At 39.1% G+C, this 19,833-nt stretch overlaps 1 protein-coding gene across 1 annotated transcript in view; it reads right to left on the reverse strand.

The window, feature by feature from the left end:
- The window catches only part of LOC311096684 (transmembrane protease serine 9-like), a 63,268-nt gene extending 49,562 nt beyond the window's left edge, over window positions 1–13,706 (reverse strand). The window contains exons 1-7 of the mRNA XM_084135989.1: window positions 13,657–13,706; window positions 13,436–13,518; window positions 10,943–10,966; window positions 10,697–10,868; window positions 10,333–10,607; window positions 6,499–6,656; window positions 348–582 (exon numbers count right to left, since the gene is read on the reverse strand). Coding sequence (XP_083992115.1) covers window positions 348–582; window positions 6,499–6,656; window positions 10,333–10,607; window positions 10,697–10,868; window positions 10,943–10,966; window positions 13,436–13,475 — 904 coding nt within the window. The 5' untranslated portion in view covers window positions 13,476–13,518; window positions 13,657–13,706. The remainder of the gene's footprint in view (window positions 1–347; window positions 583–6,498; window positions 6,657–10,332; window positions 10,608–10,696; window positions 10,869–10,942; window positions 10,967–13,435; window positions 13,519–13,656) is intronic.
- Between the last annotated feature and the right edge of the window lie 6,127 nt (window positions 13,707–19,833).

A 19,833-nucleotide genomic window follows, 5' to 3' on the forward strand; every position in this document is an offset into this window, starting at 1 on the left:
CTTTCACTTTAATCCACACAACTTTTAATATTGCAAAATAAACACTTACCGAGTTTAATAAATGCTGTAAAAAATATTGTTGATTTTATTTCATACATTCACTAAAGCAGGAGTGAAACACTTAACGACTAGCTGAAACATTCCAAGACTGAACTGAACACACTTACAGAATGTTTCCAATGACTGGAGCAGATTTTAAACACGACTGTGAACGCGACTGTCTCTGACTCGGCGCGTTTGGGCATGATCAGTCGAAAGTATCAAATTACATTCATAATAAGCCTTACAGTCGTTAAGTGTGTCCCCGGCTTTACAGAACCCGTTTTGTTCCCTGTTTTCACACCTACCTGTCTCTTCTCCATAGCACAGAAAGCTGCTGTCCTTATCTTCACCATCAGATTTAAAAGTCACAAATCCAGTGTCTGGTCCATTAACATTTTCCAAGATCCAGTTTTGGAATTCGGATACTCTAGCATAACCGTCAGGTGTAATTCCAGTGCTGCAAGGAATCCCAAAATTAGTGACACCAGCTAAGATCCATACAGAACCCTGCTTACACTGTAATGGACCACCAGAATCTCCCTAAGAAATGAAAGAGAGGATACCACATTAGCTATATTGAACATATATGCTGTCTGAAGAAAGCTTACCGAAAGAAAAAAAAAGAAGAAAAAAAAGAAAAAAAGAGATCTCTTTAATATCCCAAATGTTCCTCCTAGACAGAAATAAGATTTCTTTAAGATCTAAATGGAGACTTTAGCTTGAGTCTCCTGCTTCTCACTTGAGTATATATATTAAGTTATATACTTAAGTATATTTGATTGTACTAAAAGTGGAACTATTGCAAGTATACTTTAGGTACACTTTAAATATCTTGCATTTAAAGACTGCTATTCTACAGAGACCATACTACACATTAAACACATTTTAGGCTTAATATTAAGATATATATATATATATATACTGTATATATATATATATATATTAAAATTAGACTTTATTTTTGTGCTCACAGAAAATGTGAGGTATGAACTGAACTATCTTATTTCTGCTAACAGGTGCTGTAAGGGCAGAAATTCCAAACACAACTACTGCCTACAACGCAAATGTAACAATGAGCAATTTGCAAATAAAATTATTTAATTTGTTAAATATTTAAGTAGGCTACTACTTCAGTAATACATTTTTGTTGAATCCTCTGTTGACCTGTTATGATTAAATGTACAATACAATTAACTGTATTTGAGTTCTACTTGTTGAGTATATAAAATAGTATAGATTAAAGTTTACAAGAAATGTGTTTTGAGTTGCAAAAAAATAATAATTCATAATCATGAAGTAAGTTTTATAATTATGACATTTACCTTTTCAATAATTTAACCACACTTTGAATATCAGGTATTTTTTAATTAAATTAAAATGTATTTCTATAGCACTTTTCACATTTTGCATGGTTGCAAAGCAGCTTTACATACATATAGAAAGTAGTTACAAAAGTAAAAATTTATGACAAATAAAGAAAACAGCATATAATAATTTTTAAATGGTGAAAGAAATTCACGTACTTGATCAGAAGTTTTATTACTTTAGTGTATTCCTAATAGGCTACACTCCAATGCACCTGTAATACACTTTTCCAGTTAATGGTAGGCTACTTTAAAGGCTCGTTGCACTTTGAAATGGACTGTGAAATTTTGATTGCATGAAAAGTAAAACCGCCAAATCATTTCATCATGTTTTACATCAGGAGCAGAACTGCAGAAGTACGCCGAGACAATCGGCAGAGAAATGTTACAGATGTTTTTTTTTCCATTCGCACGCACTGAAACACAAGCAGACAGTTCTGCACGTTCACATTTTTCCACCAATGAACGGAACTGTCTGTGTTTTAGAGCATGCACAAGAATAAAACAAATGTTATGCCGGTTTATGCAAAACATTCTGCAGATGATATTTAATGTTGTGTCTGCTGGCTTTATTTCTTCAACAGCTTCAAGTTTAACGCAGTTTCGTGTTCTATACAGGCTGTTTATTTTCACGCACTTGTGAAATTCAAAAATCACTTTTTGTCTTCAGGGACAGTTTTGTTTGTACGCTTCAACCTGAAACTTCAAAAAGGTAATCATAGCTTGTGAAAGACGCTTCAGGAAGTGTGTGCATCTGTGTCTAAGATATTGATACTTAATGACACACAACTTGCGTGTTTATTGTTTGGGCTCAGAGATCTGCTTGTGCCACTGTGAGTTTTTTCCCTTGAGAAAACTCCACTCTTGTCTGCTCTCTTCTCGAGGGAAGAGGAACGACATCTGTACCAGGCGATTCAGGTCCCGCTCGCGCTGAGGCAGAGCAGAGATTGGAATCATGGGGTTTTTCAGAGGGAGCTCGCTGAGGAGGTTGAGAGAATTGTTAATCTCTCACGCCCTTCAGAGACTCGCAAGTGTGAGCTGCAGGATGAGGATGTATTGTTACTAACATCCTCTGATCCAGCAGCGAGTGCTCTGCTGTGTATAAAAACAACTAGCCCAAGACAGCAGGAGACAGCTAATGAGGGTGAAGAGGATATACAACCCAAACCCTCACAGCCACCTTGCACCACGTATGTTAAGCTGTTGAGTGTTATGGAACACGCTTCAACGAGGCTTCTGCTGTCGTGTTCTGCTGTCTCCTGTTCTGCTATTCACGAATGGTTTCTTTCCAGCCATAAAGCTCCAGCTGTCGTGAGCCTTCCATTCCTGCCAGATCTACACAATAAGAACGGAAAGGCATGGAAGAACCCGTATTCAGCGCATTCATCATTATCAGCAAACTGATGAATAATACTGGTTCCCTGTTAGGAAGTATTAAGGGGGTGTTAAATATGGTTTTCATAGGATGGTGAAATTAGGGCCCTGAAGTTCCCATATTTAGGTAGGCTATGTATACCCTTCACATAGGCCTCTTCTTATGCTAGAGCCGTCAGGCTTATATAATGGGTAGTGCCAATCTGTAGTAGTGAACAGGTTGGCTGTATGGAAAATTCTCTAGTGAGGCCACCGTTCATCTGAGCACCTATTAGACATTTTTTGTGTGAGATGGCTTCCTCCCTATCGGGAGTTATTCTACTGAGACCACTGCTCTGTCAAGCTCCAGATAGAACTACAAAGTCAAGCAAGGGCTACCTTGATAGTCACCTTATACTAGAGCAGCAGTTCTCCTCTCACTTTAGAGAGTCGTTGAGATTATAGCTCTGAACTTCAGTCACTTTATATTCGTGTGTCGGCCCTCACGGTACCGCCTCAATTTCTGGCTTAGGCTTAGTAATAGGAAATTGGTGGCGGTTTGCTAAGCATTCTCGCCTTGAGCCTCTCAGTATCTGAGTGTAGGCTCCTTAGAGCTAGAGCCCATCAGGATAATTTATTCCTGTAAATCTAGTTGTTCCTAGTACTGGCCTCCTCTTACTACAAGAGTCGTCTAGCCAAGGCCCGCCTTTTGCACTATAGGCGTAAAAATGCTGGTGGTGTTACAGGGTAGATAGCAGCATAGGTAGCAGGCTATCTTCAAAAAGCCTCCCATGCAGATATCTCATGGGCCTTTTCTCTCTAGAAAGTAAGAAGCAGTATGCTTAGGCCTCTGCCCTTTAGAGCTGAGTATTGTAGCTAGTTTATCCAGCTAGGCCTTAAAATTGAAAAAGCCCCTTGAATAAAATAATTAAAGTCATAAGGTTGAATGTCATTGGCCGCTTATTGTGGCCTCCATTTCCTTGGGTTAAGTAGAGAATGTAAAATCTGTCTTGTAAAAATACAGGATAATAGGCCTCGACCCTGATACATTCCTCAGGGTCATTGTTAGGGTCTTTATTTAGAGTACTTTGCTACCCATAGCTCATATGATATCACCCTTCACCACCCAGGCTCAGGTAGCTTCAGATTAGTTACTCCCTCCCACTTGGGATGGTTGAGTATGCTCCATTAGAGCCGAAGCACTGCCTGGGCTGATGCCTGTGACATTTGAAGCTGTAGGCCTTACAATAGACCTCCTCGATAGTCCGGTAGCGTAAGATTGTACTCCCCTCGCTTTAAAGGGTCAATAGCACTTCTGCTGAGTACACTGCCTGTTGGCAATGTAAACCTAAGGGCTGGAGGTGCTCCCCTTATTAGGGTCCCTTTCAGAGTGCCCAGCATCCACAGAGCTCTGAAGCACTGTGTAGATCCAGGATCGAGTAGAGTCACTCCTCTCGTTTGCAAGGGTTAGAAAGTGCTATGCTGAGTTCTATTCTCCAGGATGCCCGTCTCTATGATCCGGTCTGTGAGTGATTACTGCCACTATCTACAGTCCTCACTATTGGATGCCTCCACAAGTAAGGCAAGTAATACTAGAGACTCTGTTTAAAAAGCACTGCCTGGGCTGACGTCCGTGAAAGCTGAAGCTGTAGACCTTACAGTAGGCCTCCTCGATAACCCGGTAGCGTAAGATTGTACTCTCCTTGCTTTAAAGGGTCGATAGCACTTTTGCTGAGTACACTGCCTGTTGGCAAAGTGAAATAAGTATAACCAGGCCCACAGAGATGTCTGTGAGAGTACCTGACTTCTGTGGCTAGCTCTGCTAACAGTCCCGAATCAAGTAGTTAGGCCTTGACAGGCCCCATTGAAGGTGGATCCCCAACGAGCTGGATGCTTAGCATTGCAAAGGCAAAACCTAGCCCAGAGCCTGGTCAATACTTATCAGGTTTTGAGTATAGTGTTCCAGAATCTATCTGAGGATCGTTCTGTATGAATACTTAGCTCCCTAAGTCTGGTCGGAAGGTCGAAGGACTCTCACGAGGCCTCCCTGTTAGATCAGTCCTAGAGCTGGAGGCGCTCCCCTATTAGGGTCCCTTTCAGAGTGCCCTGCCTCCACATGGCTTTGAAGCACTGTGTAGATCCAGGATTGGGTAGATTTACTCCCCTTGTTCGCAAGGGTTAGAAAGTGCTATGCTGAGTTCTACTCTCCAGGATGCCCGTCTCTATGATCCGGTCTGTGAGTGATAACTGCCACTATCTGCAGTCCTCCCTATCGGATGCCTCCACAAGTGAGGCAAAATATGTTAGAGACTCTGTTTAGGAAACAGACAGGTTGTTGGCAAGACTAGGTCATTAATTTAGACCAGGTCAGCCTCCCTGGTGGCATGTGGGGTTGACTTTGTGTCCCCCTCAGAAAGTGACTGGACGGGACCCCTTTGGACCCCCTGGTCATATTCTCTTAAAGGAACCCCCCTCTAAAGTCGGCTGTGGTATCCATGCCCTTGAGCTGGCTCAGGGTCAAGTGCTTCGTGTCAAAGCACAAAGTTACTTCCTCGCTTAGCATCAAGCTCGGGCAGTGGCTGTAGGGAATACTGTCACTGACAGGGGGAGTGTTTTTGGCATTTCAGTGAAACTGCCATTTTTTGACGTTTTTTGTTACAGCCATAATTTGGCATGCACTCCCCTCAGCATGGTAGCGTGGGATGATCGTTCCCCATAGCGTTCTGACGCAGTGCGAGTTCCCTTTGAAAGGGAACGTCTCAGGTTACGACTGTAACCTATGTTCCCTGAGAACAGGGAACGAGACACTGCGTCTTTCCGCCATGCCGCAGGGATGCCTGCTGAACAGTCCCCTCAGACGATAAGTTGTTGACATGTTCTCCAAGCTCCCCTTATATACTTCCGGGTCGCACTAGTGATCATAGGCTGTCGCCGGCCAATCGGATTGGCGTGATTAGATAAGCGTTTTAGACACCTATTCACGCGGAGGCGTTCCCCATAGCGTTCTGACGCAGTGTCTCGTTCCCTGTTCTTAGGGAACATAGGCTACAGTCGTAACCTGAGACGTTTTGCATGATGCATATGTGCGTGGTGGCGCAACTGGTAAATCGTGTGCACTTGGGTTTGAATCCAGTCGCTAGTTTTTTCGAGGTTCAATGTACATACATCTGTTTCCATTGTCTCTCTGATGTTCTCCGGATAAGTAAGTTACTGGTATACTGGTGGGTGTCAGTAAAAGGCAAATTCTTAAGCTGTGTCATATTTATAAAGATTACTTTATTGTATTTTATTGTTCACAATATACATGCATTGTCATTGATAAATTTAAACTAGTAACCCTTGATATTCTGAAATGTATAATGCTATTTAAATTATAGTTTCAGTATTTACAATACTTAAATATTTTTTTTAACATGTTTCTCCTAAAGTAAAATTGAAGACATCTGAAAACAAAGCTGATACCTAAATGAGACATATAAGAGAATCACTCCCTAGTATTCTGACTAGAGTACTCCTGTCAGAGCCATAGCCTTGTGGGTAGCACATCGACATCGAGACACAACTGCACCTCAGGACAGGTGTGCGAAGCACTGATTTGAGGGACAATATTAAGTGATATTAAGGAACAATATGATCATGATGGATCTGCTTCATAGCTGTGCATGTTAAAGAAAACCCCTTGGAAAGTTTCACAATAAATCAAGAATTCAACAATGTTGTGGGAACTGTTGTAACTTACATAACATGTTCCTTTGCCCGTCTTTCCTCCAGCACAGATCATTGTTGGAGTGATTGTCATGTCCCAAAATGTAATGTCTTGAAACCTGCAGTCACACTCCTTATTCCCCACCACATTTACCTGCACTTCCTGCAGAGTTCCAGAACTGGGCTTAGCACCTAATTATCATATCAAGAAAACATGCTTTTAAGACATTCTGGTGAAAATATGGATCACTGTATGATACACTTACAGTACAGATTTAAAAATAATAATAATACGATTAATATAAATGTTAATTTAATTATCTCGCCATTAAAATATATTTAAGAACTTTTAATTCCATTGATAACAGAAAACAACTTCCATGAAAAATAATCTCGGTAACACTTTACAATACGGGTGCACTAATATGCATTAATTCATGCTTAACTAATGCACAGATAATCATGTGTTAATGTATGACTCATGAAGAACTAAACCAATAATTAATGATTACTGCATCAGAAACTAATAAAGATTCTATATGGTTAATATATTAAGTAATATATTAATTGTTATTAATTAAATGTGTCATAATGTATTAATTTCATAATAACATATTTTATGAACTAAAAGTGTAAATTAATGCGTTAATTACCACAACTGGTTAAAGCAATGTACTTCAACTTTCAGTTGTCTGCTTTAATTAATCATTAACTAAAGATTTGCAAATGTATCATTATGTTATGACTTTACTTATTGAGGCACATGACTATTAACTAATTGTTAAGTAATATGCCAGGGTATTGACAGTTTGCACATACAGTGAATGTAATGTCAAAGAATGTGTTTGAAGGTGGGTGAGTTGGGCTGCACACAAATATCAGCACACCAGAATCTGAACTCCTGACCGCTGTTACACTGTTTAAACTGGACGAGACCAGCTGTCTACACTGGACATGACAGACCATTGCAAGTCCATTTGTCCTTCATAACAGAACTAGCGCAAGAGCTCGGAGTACGTCAGAAATAGAGTGTGGCATCGGTTTACTGTCGGGGTCGTGTAGCGTTGCGCTGCATCCAGTGTAGTATCACTGACTATAATGGACGTTCTATTGTCTTTGTCCAGTCTAGACACAGTGTTATGAAATAGCAGCGCTCGACCGCATGTTCTCAGTGTACCTCGACCTCGACCTCAAGCTGAACCTGATATATTCCTGTGCCATGAACAACAAGGTTCATCGGACTCAGTGAAATCTTGGTTGTAGATGGTTGGAAATTGAAATCCATGATTTAGAGTGGATGTCAAAACCAAAATGGCATATTACTTAACAATTAGTTAATAGTCATGTGCCTCAACAAGTAAAGTCATAACATAATGATACATTTGCAAATCACTAGCTAACGATTAATTAAAGCAGACAATTTGAAGTTGAAGTACATGACTTCAACCCATTGTGGTAATTATTACACATTCATTTACACTATTAGTTAATAAAATATGCTATTAAGGAATTAATACATTATTACACATTTAATTAATAACAATTCATATATTACTTAATCTATGAATCATTTAGAATCTTTATTAGTTTCTGATGCAGTAATCATTAATTAATGGTTTAGTTCTTCATGAGTCATACACTAACACATGATTATCTGTGCATTAGTTAAGCATGAATTAATGTATATTAGTGCACAAGTATTGTAAAATGCTCTCAAAATGTCACAAATGTCATTCAGGAAGGGCTGACTTTATATTTCTGTTAACAAAATGTGACCTTTGTCTTTTGCATATGAAATGCATAAAATGTGTGACTGCATTTTGTCAATTGGACTTACTTCAGTCTATGAAATTAGTCACAATTAGTCAAATTCATATGAACATTCAGAACTTTTGTGTTTTGTGCTAAGCTGATGCAATGCAATGGAAAAGGGAAAAGCAATGGTAAGGAAAATGATGAACAAATCTGAGATAAATCTTAAGTTCAAGGTAAAAAAAAAAGTAAAAGTTGACTTAATATTTGTAAATGTTACATACAATTTTGGGTTATTTTAAGATGTCCTTGTTACAGAGTAATTATACATTTAACTACTGAGTGATATAACTGCATGTGCTAACTATAGGGTTAGGATTAGGATTAGGTTTGGTTTAGTGTTAGTTGCTGTCATGTGTTGAATTTGTTTTCTGTTCTGTTCATTCTTGAGTTTCATTGTTATATATTGCTCCTTATATATCTCAGTTCATGCCATTCTTTGTTCGGTGTCATCTTTACTTTGTGTGGTAAACTTTGCTAATACTCCTTAGTTTATTTTGTAAGTCCCCAAGTTATATTATTAAAGCCAGTTGTGATAATTTCCTCTTGCTAGGCACTTCCTTGCCATCTACTATACGTAACAGAACACAGAACCCAAAGACAAGAAGAGGAAACATGGATCTGGCTGAGTCAAGAAGACGGTCTGAGGATCATCTCCTCTTCTTCCTCCATCAGAGCAATCACCCTCTGGAGCAATATGTGGAGGAGTTCCTGCAGAATTACCATCTTCGAGTGTAAACAAAGCAAGCCAATGGACATTGGCGAGCGAGATTTGCATCGCGATTTCCACCCCTGAAGTTGGTATATAAGGAAGCGTGGTGCGCTCGCTCAGAAAAGCTTTCGCTTCGGAGCTGAGCGTTTCATTACAGATTCTGCTCTGCAATCATCTAGAGAGTGTCTACAAACCTGGAAGCAGCTCTGCATCAGTGTTGGTGTGGTGGTGCATCAGCGATGATCGCAGCTGAAGAGAGCCTTCCTCTGCAGTCACTACAGCTTATGAGAGAGCATTCCTGAGCGCAGCAGGCTTCACAACAGTCTTGCACGCTGTGCAGCGATTGTTCACCTGTGCGCCTCAAAACTAAGGAGCTAGTTTCCCAAACTGAAAGAGTAAACACGGGTGTGACGTTACGTCTTTCTAAAGATGTCATTCAACCCGTGTGTTTCTGGATGCGGTTGTTTCCTGTCTCCGTCTGACAGTCACGATCACTGCCTCACGTGTCTGGGCCGGAAGCACGCTGAGGTGGCGTTTGAAGATGAGTCATGCACCCACAGCGGAAAGATGACCATCGCGATGCTGCATCGAGACCCAAATACCTCGAAAGAGGTGGAGTACCCTCTGCTATTCTCCGATCTAGTCCTTCTGCCCAGCAGAAGGCTGCTTTGGCTAATACACTGGGTGACCTGAGGATCACAGTGGGGGCCCCCCTTTCCTCTAGCGCATCGCAAGCTGTGGAGCTTCCGGTTGAGATTGCTGGTCCTTCTCAGAGGAGACCCAGCGTTTAATACTGGGCTCTGACGGAGGACCAGATGTCCATTGCTGCATCGGAGAGTGAGCTATAGTCTTCTGGGGATGAAAATTCAGCTATGCATCCCCCTTCGAGGAGAGTAGCATTGTTCGAGTCTGAACCAGAGCTGAAGGCCATGCTTTCCTGGGTTGCTGAGAGCGTCGGGCTCGAGTGGAACCCTCCACCATGTCCCGAATGTTCAAGGCTGGATGATACCCCGGGGCAGCGCATGCTGAACATCAGCAAGCCCCAGTGCCTCTCTTCCCAAAAGTGCATGAGGAGGAATAAATTCTTAATTTTTAGTTTTTGACTCCGGTAAGAGAAATCCTAAGCTTTCCATTAAGGTATAATGTCAGGTTTCAGTATGTGGGTCCTAATTAAAAGTTTAAGAAAACTAAGTTGGCAAAAGTATCTCACTTTATCAATTTATAACTAAGGTTTAGTAAGGTTTACAATAAAATGTTGTACAATAACAAATACTTTGTTATTTTTCATCTGGTTACATAATCCAGATTACATGTAGTCCAATGTGTCAAATTGATGATCATTACCTACAAAGGCGGTTTCTCCCCATCCAGTGGACCAGCAGGTGGTGCCAGTGTGAAAGACACTGTCATTAGCAGCCAGGCAGATTGGGCTGATGTAGCTGGTAAAGTTCACTGGCTCACTCAATCTCAGCAAGGCGATGTCATTGGTAAACTGTGAAGGGACATAGTCTGGATGTGTAATGATGGATTGGACTCCTCGACTCATCTCGTTTGGGTTAGAGACGGAAGAGTTTTGGCTTTGTCTGCCCAGATAAACAGTCCAGTTACTGTATGAGGATCTAAATGTGAAAAACAATTATCTCTAACAAATGCACTTTCAAATTAAATCACACATTATTTGATTTATACATCTATTTTGTGTTCTTACGAGAAGTAAACGCAGTGAGCCGCAGTGAGCACCCATTCGTGGCTGATGAGGGACCCTCCACAGATGTAGTAGTCATAAATGTGTAGACTGACCTGCCAAGGCCAGTTCCCCACAGGTGCATCATCACCTCCCACAATACGAGTGTTCAGTGAGGAAACCCCACAGTGTTGTGCTGAAGGGAATAGTGAGAACTGTAAATAATACACAATTTTTTTTATATTTTTTATACTTTAAACACATTGTTACCTTTTATAGCTTTTCTCGTGTCATCTAAAATGTAAAAGGACAGAAGTAGTTAAATAAAAGTCAAACAGTGTGAGTATGTTCAAGATTAATCACTTTGTGGTTCACAATCTAACAGTTGCAGAATCTCATTTCAGTATTTTTGATACAGGTGATACTCCAATCGATAGATACTCCAATTGACTTGGCATGAATAAGCTGATAATCACATCCTATGAATCCAGCTGCGGCTAAGTTGTTAACTAGTAAATGTATTCAGCAAAATACCAATATTAAAAAAATAAACATGATGATTTCCTGTTATGTGCCATGTTTTGTAGTCCTTTGTAGTTTTTCTTGTTAATTAGCTCAGTGATTATTCCAAGGTGTGTCTTGTTTGCCTATTACTGTGTATTTAAAAACCACCCTGCGTCTCACTGTCCATATAATCCATCCTAAACAATATGTGAAATTAAAATATGTGTGTCCCAGTATGTTGAAAAGAGTATGCCAGAAGTCCCCGGATGGTCTACTATTTCTGGTGGATTTTCGAAGTGTGGATCCATGCCCAAGCGTGCCACATTCGAGAGTGTCTCGATCGCCCCCAGGTGGCTGGATGCAGTATAGGTCATAAACCCTCCCTCTCCATGTAATGTAATGGGCGTGAGACAGACTAAACAATCAAATTACACTTCAAATATTTTTTTCCACCTATGGTTTTTATTTTATTTTAGGCCCTCTTATCACGCTGCTGTTAGTTTAAGAAATCGTTCATTAAATAAGTCCAGAAGCCCGAGGCAGCGTGCCTGTTGTACACAGCCGGTGGTGGAGGCATCTTTTGAGACAACAACATGCCTGGACACTTGTTCTAGCGGGACTCCCGTAGAAAAGCCAGGTCTGACCATGGGCTACAAGCTTTGCGACAAACCGGTGTGATTATCACCTGGTGTGCGACACGGTGCCATGCCCATCTCGGAGCTCGGCTGTGTAACCAGCATCTTATATGAAGCAATCCAAGGGGCATGACCGTGGCTGTGAATGCCATATGACCCAGGAGCCTCTGAAACAGTTTCAGCAAAATTCCTGGGAACGCTCGTTTGTGAGACGTGCTGTCATGTTGACCGAGTCCAACTCCATACCGAGAAAAGAGATACTCTGCATGGGGGAGAGTTTGCTCTTTTGCCAGTTGACCCGAAGCACCAGATGGCTGAGGTGCCTGAGCACCAGGTCCCTGTGTTCACACAACTACAATTCTAAAATTGGTTGTAACCCACCGCCTTTCCTTTCCTGCTTCACTTTTCAGGACTCGTTTGGCTTGCTTGGGCATGTGTCCACACTTCGAAAATCCACCCGGAAATAGAACATCCGGGGACTTCTGCCATACTCTTTTCAACGTACTATGCTTTGGGACACACTTATTTTAATCTCACATACTGTTTAGGATGGATAGTATGGACATGCAGGGTAGGTTTTAAGTACACAGTAATAGGCAAACAAAGTAGGCGCTGTAGAAGCCTGACTTAATGTCAGCTGGAGGGAGCGGCTCTATCTGGCTCCCAGAAACCGAGCAAGTGGGACCAGTGTGACCACAGTTTTATCACCTCCATCTGCTTCTGTACTGCCAAGAACTGCTTGACAAAGTTAGAAATTTAGAAACTTTAGGCTGTCATGTCTAAAATGGACTATCGATATAAAGTGTCACCCCAAATTAAAAATGTTTGTGTAGTAAGTGATTTACAAAATGTTATATTTCTGTGATTTACCATCTATTAAGGAAACTGCACAATATGAATTATTGTTTAATTAGTGTTGGTTTTACAGTTTTGAGTAATAAATTGCATAATAAAATACATATATACATATAATAAAAACAATATGACCCCCTGTTCTAAAGTGAAAAGTATGTCCACATTAATTTTTGATTTGTATGGCACTTATTGAGTGAGGTTCAAGTTTATTCACCAGAATAAGTTACCAGTAATACAGTACTAAAGGCAATTTTTAGTGCATTCACGCTCAACTACTGCATAAATAATGGCTAATATTCCTTTACTTTATGTTCAGTTAATTATTTACTACTGGTGTGTTAATGCCTAACTACTGCATTATTATGGACCCTTAAAATAAAATGATACCAACTGAAGACAACCCATGAACTGTACAACCAGATGACCTACAGTATTATAGGCTACCACCTTGAAAATCTCATTTTTTTTTTTCACAAACATTTATAAAGAAATGGCAAGTAACACATTGAATTAAACATGAAATGTTGAAGCAGAAAGACTGAAATAACATTCTCTTGTAAAACGTAATAATCATTGTTTTATTTAAAATTATTTATATAAAATTATTATTTCCTTTGTGCTTAGTTAGTTGCCCTTTTTAAACACCTGTTGTTGAATTGCCATTGTAGGAAACAGTAAATTATTTGCATTCATTTCTACAAAAATGTATAAATAATAAATAAAATTTCAGACGTGTTATAAGTATTGACAAAAACTAAGAAAAACTTACTGATGAGAAATATCAGCATCAGATACTTCAGATACTCCATTGTAATAAAAGCAGATTCAGTTGGCTCTAAAAATGGATTTGAGCTGTGGAGAAAATATATGTAGAAATATACAATCACGACTCATTATATAGAATACATATCAATACATCTATGAAAGTCCTATAAGATATATTTTTGTCTCAAAATAAGTTAAATAATATCTGGAAAAACCCTTGCATACCTTGCCTTATGTTCACAGCTGTTTCTGGCAAAATCTGTCGTCTACTCACTACTGACATCTAAACAGAATACCATTATGTACATCACTAATTTGAGAATTTGAATATACACAATATGCAAAAGGTTTCTGTGTACCTGTCCTCTGAACAATAAGGAAGTATTACAGCACATACAGGCTGGTTACACTAAATAAGGGGAACAAATGTCCCGTTTCAAAAACCAACAGTGAGGAGGAGCACTTACAATTGCCAAAACTAATTGCTCAGCAGAAAACTCAAGTGTATTTTACATGACAACAGAATAATGAACCTTAACATTGACGAGAACAAACACCAACTGAAAGAAACGGAGTATTAGAACAAATGAGGGAGCTGATGATATTAATAATAGGACACATGTGAACAGGTGAATGTAATGTCTAAATAAAGGACTGGAGATGGAAAGTATTACACTCACACACACTTTTGTGCTGCCACACTGTTTAACTGTGCACTGTAATTTTTTTGTGTAGTTTTAACAGTAAAAAACTGTAAAAAAGCAATGGAAAAGACATGTTAATTGCTTAACAGTATGTACCCTTACTATATACAGTGAAAAACTGTAATAGCTCCCACGGGACATTTCATGTAATTTTACAGTAAAATACTGTTAAATGTACGGATTTTGGAAGTACACTGTAAAAAAAACCTTACCGTTGCATTTACCGTACCTTATCGTAAACAATACGGTAGCAATTTTATATTTTACATCATTGAACTAAAATTTACGGTAAAAAACTGGCAGCTGTGGTTGCCAGTACTTTACCGTAAAAATTACGGTAGAAATATTTTAGTTTTTACGGCACTGAACTAAAGTTTACGGTAAAAAACAGGCAGCTGGTTGCAAGTGCTTTACCTGTAAAAAATATGGCAGTAATATTTTAGGTTTCATGGCATTGAACTTCAGTTTATGGTATAAAAAAAAAAAAAACATGCCAGCTGTGGTTGCCTGTAATTTAAAAATATTGTATTACAAACCAATTTGTCATAAATGTTATTATTGAGCATTACCAGAGTTTCAAACGTTTATGTTTTATTGAAAATAATAAAGTTTAAAGTCACTATTATGGAGATGAGTGTTTGCTTTAGTTGGGCTCTTGACCCTTGACTTTCAAACCTTAGATTTTCTATGACTACTTTAACTGTGTGTTTATAAAACACATTCGTTATGGCATGATTCACTGATCTCATATAGAGTCTTATCTTTCATTGTATGAGGAATGTTTAAGACTAATATATATCATTTTTATGAGTATAATAGCTCTGTGACCCTACCGCATGTGAGCCAGCAGTGACAAACAGATAATCTGAAGAACTTTCAAAACACATGGTGTACAAAAAAGGTTTTGAACTACAGTTCAGTGTGGACCAACACAGACATCAAGAATCAGTGAATGAATCTCAACAACGGTGACAATCAACAAAATAATCAGATAAAACTCTGAACATCACAAAACAAGCTACTAAAAAGTTGCAACAAAAACAACAGCAAAAATAAAAGCAGATAGTACTAATAAAAGAAAATACTAAGGCAATTCAGCATAATTTATTCATGCTGCAATGCATGCTGGGAGATATTGATGAGTTCTGATTGATGGCTCCCATCATGCACTGCACTTTTATCATCACCGTTGTTGAGACTCATATGCTGATTCTTGATGTCTGTGTGTGTCTGAAAGATACAGTAGTTCAAACGTTTATTGTGCACAATGTTTTTAAATTCCTTAAGATAATCACAACACTGATGGATCACATGCTGTAAAATCATAGGGCTACTATAATCAATAATGTAAAATTAATGACCCATATAATCAAAGATAAGACTCTAAATGAGCTCAGTGAATCAGGCCACATGTGTGATGTCATTGTCATAAATGATGATTATGTCATCACCATTACATAGCCAATATCACCTGATTCATTTTCTCTCTGATTTTCTTGCCATAACCAACATGTCTTATAAGCACAGAGTTACAGCAGTCAGAGATAAACTAATGTTAGAAAGTCAAGGGTCAAGAGCCCAACTAAAGCAAACACTGATCACCATCATGGTGACTTCAAATGAAACAATAAATCATCAACATATAAACCTCTGTTAATTCTCAAACAGAACTGTAGATGTATGACAGAAATAAAGTCAATCTGATTAGTAATAGGTGAAGCTGTTAATGCTGTTTGTGGAGTTGTTTAATCCTCTGATGAGATCTTGAGAGATTTGATGTGTTTTATCTTCAGTTGATCTAAGGCTGTGGCTGAAGTCAGTTGTAGTTGTTGTGTTTCTACTCATCTCTTCTCTTTTTTCTGTTCTTGTTGTTTCTCTTAATTGACATTCCCAGAATTCCCTGCGTGACACTTCACATTTGATGTTATTTCATTTAAATAATAATGTTTCTTCTCAGTTTTTGTTATCAGTTATGTACATTTGGGGTTTATATTACATCATATATTGTTTAATGTACACTCACCTAAAGGATTATTAGGAACACCTGTTCAATTTCTCATTAATGCAATTATCTAATCAACCAATCACATGGCAGTTGCTTCAATGCATTTAGGGGTGTGGTCCTGGTCAAGACAATCTCCTGAACTCCAAACTGAATGTCAGAATGGGAAAGAAAGGTGATTTAAGCAATTTTGAGCGTGGCATGGTTGTTGGTGCCAGACGGGCCGGTCTGAGTATTTCACAATCTGCTCAGTTACTGGGATTTTCACGCACAACCATTTCTAGGGTTTACAAAGAACGGTGTGAAAAGGGAAAAACATCCAGTATGCGGCAGTCCTGTGGGCGAAAATGCCTTGTTGATGCTAGAGGTCAGAGGAGAATGGGCCGACTGATTCAAGCTGATAGAAGAGCAACTTTGTCTGAAATAACCACTCGTTACAACCGAGGTATGCAGCAAAGCATTTGTGAAGCCACAACACGCACAACCTTGAGGCGGATGGGCTACAACAGCAGAAGACCCCACCGGGTACCACTCATCTCCACTACAAATAGGAAAAAGAGGCTACAATTTGCACGAGCTCACCAAAATTGGACAGTTGAAGACTGGAAAAACGTTGCCTGGTCTGATGAGTCTCGATTTCTGTTGAGACATTCAGATGGTAGAGTCAGAATTTGGCGTAAACAGAATGAGAACATGGATCCATCATGCCTTGTTACCACTGTGCAGGCTGGTGGTGGTGATGTAATGGTGTGGGGGATGTTTTCTTGGCACACTTTAGGCCCCTTAGTGCCAATTGGGCATCGTTTAAATGCCACGGCCTACCTGAGCATTGTTTCTGACCATGTCCATCCCTTTATGACCACCATGTACCCATCCTCTGATGGCTACTTCCAGCAGGATAATGCACCATGTCACAAAACTCGAATCATTTCAAATTGGTTTCTTGAACATGACAATGAGTTCACTGTACTAAAATGGCCCCCACAGTCACCAGATCTCAACCCAATAGAGCATCTTTGGGATGTGGTGGAACGGGAGCTTCGTGCCCTGGATGTGCATCCCACAAATCTCCATCAACTGCAAGATGCTATCCTATCAATATGGGCCAACATTTCTAAAGAATGCTTTCAGCACCTTGTTGAATCAATGCCACGTAGAATTAAGGCAGTTCTGAAGGCGAAAGGGGGTCAAACACAGTATTAGTATGGTGTTCCTAATAATCCTTTAGGTGAGTGTATGTTAATGGCATTATTTGGATTCATGTGTGTGTCACCATGATGGTGTTTTGTATTTGTGCGTATGACACTGTGCACCTTCTTTATATTAACAAAACAAAAGGCTCTCATGAGAATTAACATCTGAACTCTCTCTCTTGCATATGTAAAAGCAACATCTGAGACACAGCACACTTTTACAATCTTCCCCTGCTCCCCCCTTCTCCTTCTCACCTAAAACTCATTGAAAACCTATGCAATGTTAAGTGTGTACAAAAATTAACTATACATGTTTGGTGTCACTTAAAGTGTCTCAGTGCGCCTGGTAAAATGGTCTCATTCTCCCAGCCATAATGAAAAGCTAAAAGAAGTTATAAAATATGATAAATGTGGTGTGCCCCTTAAAGGTGTTCCCCTCCCCCAGATCCTCCATTCAAATTACCTCCTGTATGTAAATAAGTATTCTTGTACAGGTATCAAGAACCCATTCAATTACAAATTCTGATCCCACAGTTATGAACCCCTCAATAGGTGGACCAAAATCTAATTATAATGACTGACACCACCATTTGTTAAGCATATTTAATTATCTAGGTTTATACGGAAAATTGGCAAAAGGTTCGAGGAGTCTGTAGGTTCCCATACGATCGCTGTGTGCGGTTTTCGTTGCAAGGTAAATATTTCTATAATTCCTCGATTTCCGAATTGTTGTTGTTATATTTGATTGACCGATGATTTTATTCTATGAATTGGATTTTGAATTATTGTTCTATTACCTGGTCAATAAATTGTAAACATTTGATTTTACTCTGACTGACTCCGAAATTGTATTCCCAAGTAGATTAAACAGATTCGTATGTTACCCCAGGTTTTGCGTCAGATTAGTGATAACTAATATTTGGCACCGATTCAAACTTGGTTTGCAAAGACAAGAAGTGAATTTCCATTTAGAACAGCAAATGCTGCTTGACCAATCTAAATTTGGGTTTGTCTTACCTCTGTTTTAATATAATGTTGTTATATAAGTGTATGTGGGAAACCACGGCATGGCCAATCCAAAGCTATTATGAGAGAAGTAATGTTGGTCAGCTTATATCTGTAATAATGGCAATACCTCTTCTGAAGTAAAAGTTAAGTTAAATTCAAGTGTATGCAATTCCATGGGGGCATGTAGAAATATACAATCATCATGACTCATTATATAGAATACATAGCAATACATCTATGAAAGTCCTATAAATGTTTTTATTTTTGTCTCAAAATAAGTTAAATAATATCTGAAAAACCCTTGCCTTGCCTTATGTTCACAGCTGTTTATGGCAAAATCTGTCGTCTACTCACTACTGACATCTAAACAGAATACCATTATGTACATCACTAATTTGAGAATTTAAATATACACAATATGCAAAAGGTTCCTGTGTACCTGTCCTCTTAATATAAGGAAGAATTACAGCACATATAGGCTGTAACATTCCACTTGACTACTCGGTAGAGTTTACACTAAATAAGGGGAACAAATGTCCCATTTCAAAAACCAACAGTGAGGAGGAGCACTTACAATTGCCAAAACAAATTGCTCAACTGAAAACTCAAGTGTATTTTACAAGAAAACAGAATATGCACAGCTAAACAGTGTTGTGGCAACACAAAAGTGTGTGTGAGTGTAATACTTTCCATCTCCAGTCCTTTATTTAGACATTACATTCACCTGTTCACATGTCCTATTATTAATATCATCAGCTCCCGTTTCTTTCAGTTGGTGTCTGTTCTCGTCAATGTTAAGGTTCATTATGTCTGCTTCCCTTGAGTTCTCCTGTTGTATATATTTGGACTAAAAACTATTTTGTTTGAATCTTCGTCTTTGTGTGCTTCCTGCCAGCTGCACCTGTGACACTGACACTGTCGGATGAGAAAAAATGGAACTGAATTAGGCTGAATGATAACACTATATCCTCTTTAGAGATGCTTTACAGCTGAAATTGAATTGATTTGAACCAATCGATAAAGTACTATATACATAGCATAAGGCAGGTTCCAGCAAGTCTGGGCTACCCCTCGAGAAAACAAAAGGCTCTCATGAGAATTAACATCTGAACTCTTTCTTGCATATGTAAAAGCAACATCTGAGACGCAGCACACAGGGCAGCTCACACCTCACTTTTACAATCCTCCCCTTCTCCTCCTCACCTAAAACTCATTGAAAACCTATGCAATGTTAAGTGTGTACAAAAAGTAACTATACATGTTTAAATGGTAAATGGTAAAATGTAAAAGTAAAATGGTCTCATTCTCCCAGCCATAATGAAAAGCTAAAATAAGTTATAATAATATGATAAATGTGGTGTGCCTCTTAAAGGTGTTCCCCTCCCCCAGATCCTCCATTCAAATTACCTCCTGTATGTAAATAAGTATTCTTCTGCAGGTATCAAGAACCCATTCAATTACAAATTCTGATCCCACAGTTGTGAACCCCTCAATA

This window comes from Abramis brama (genome assembly GCF_963993115.1).
Source record: "Abramis brama genome assembly, chromosome: 14".
In the NCBI taxonomy this organism is placed as follows: domain Eukaryota; kingdom Metazoa; phylum Chordata; class Actinopteri; order Cypriniformes; family Leuciscidae; genus Abramis; species Abramis brama.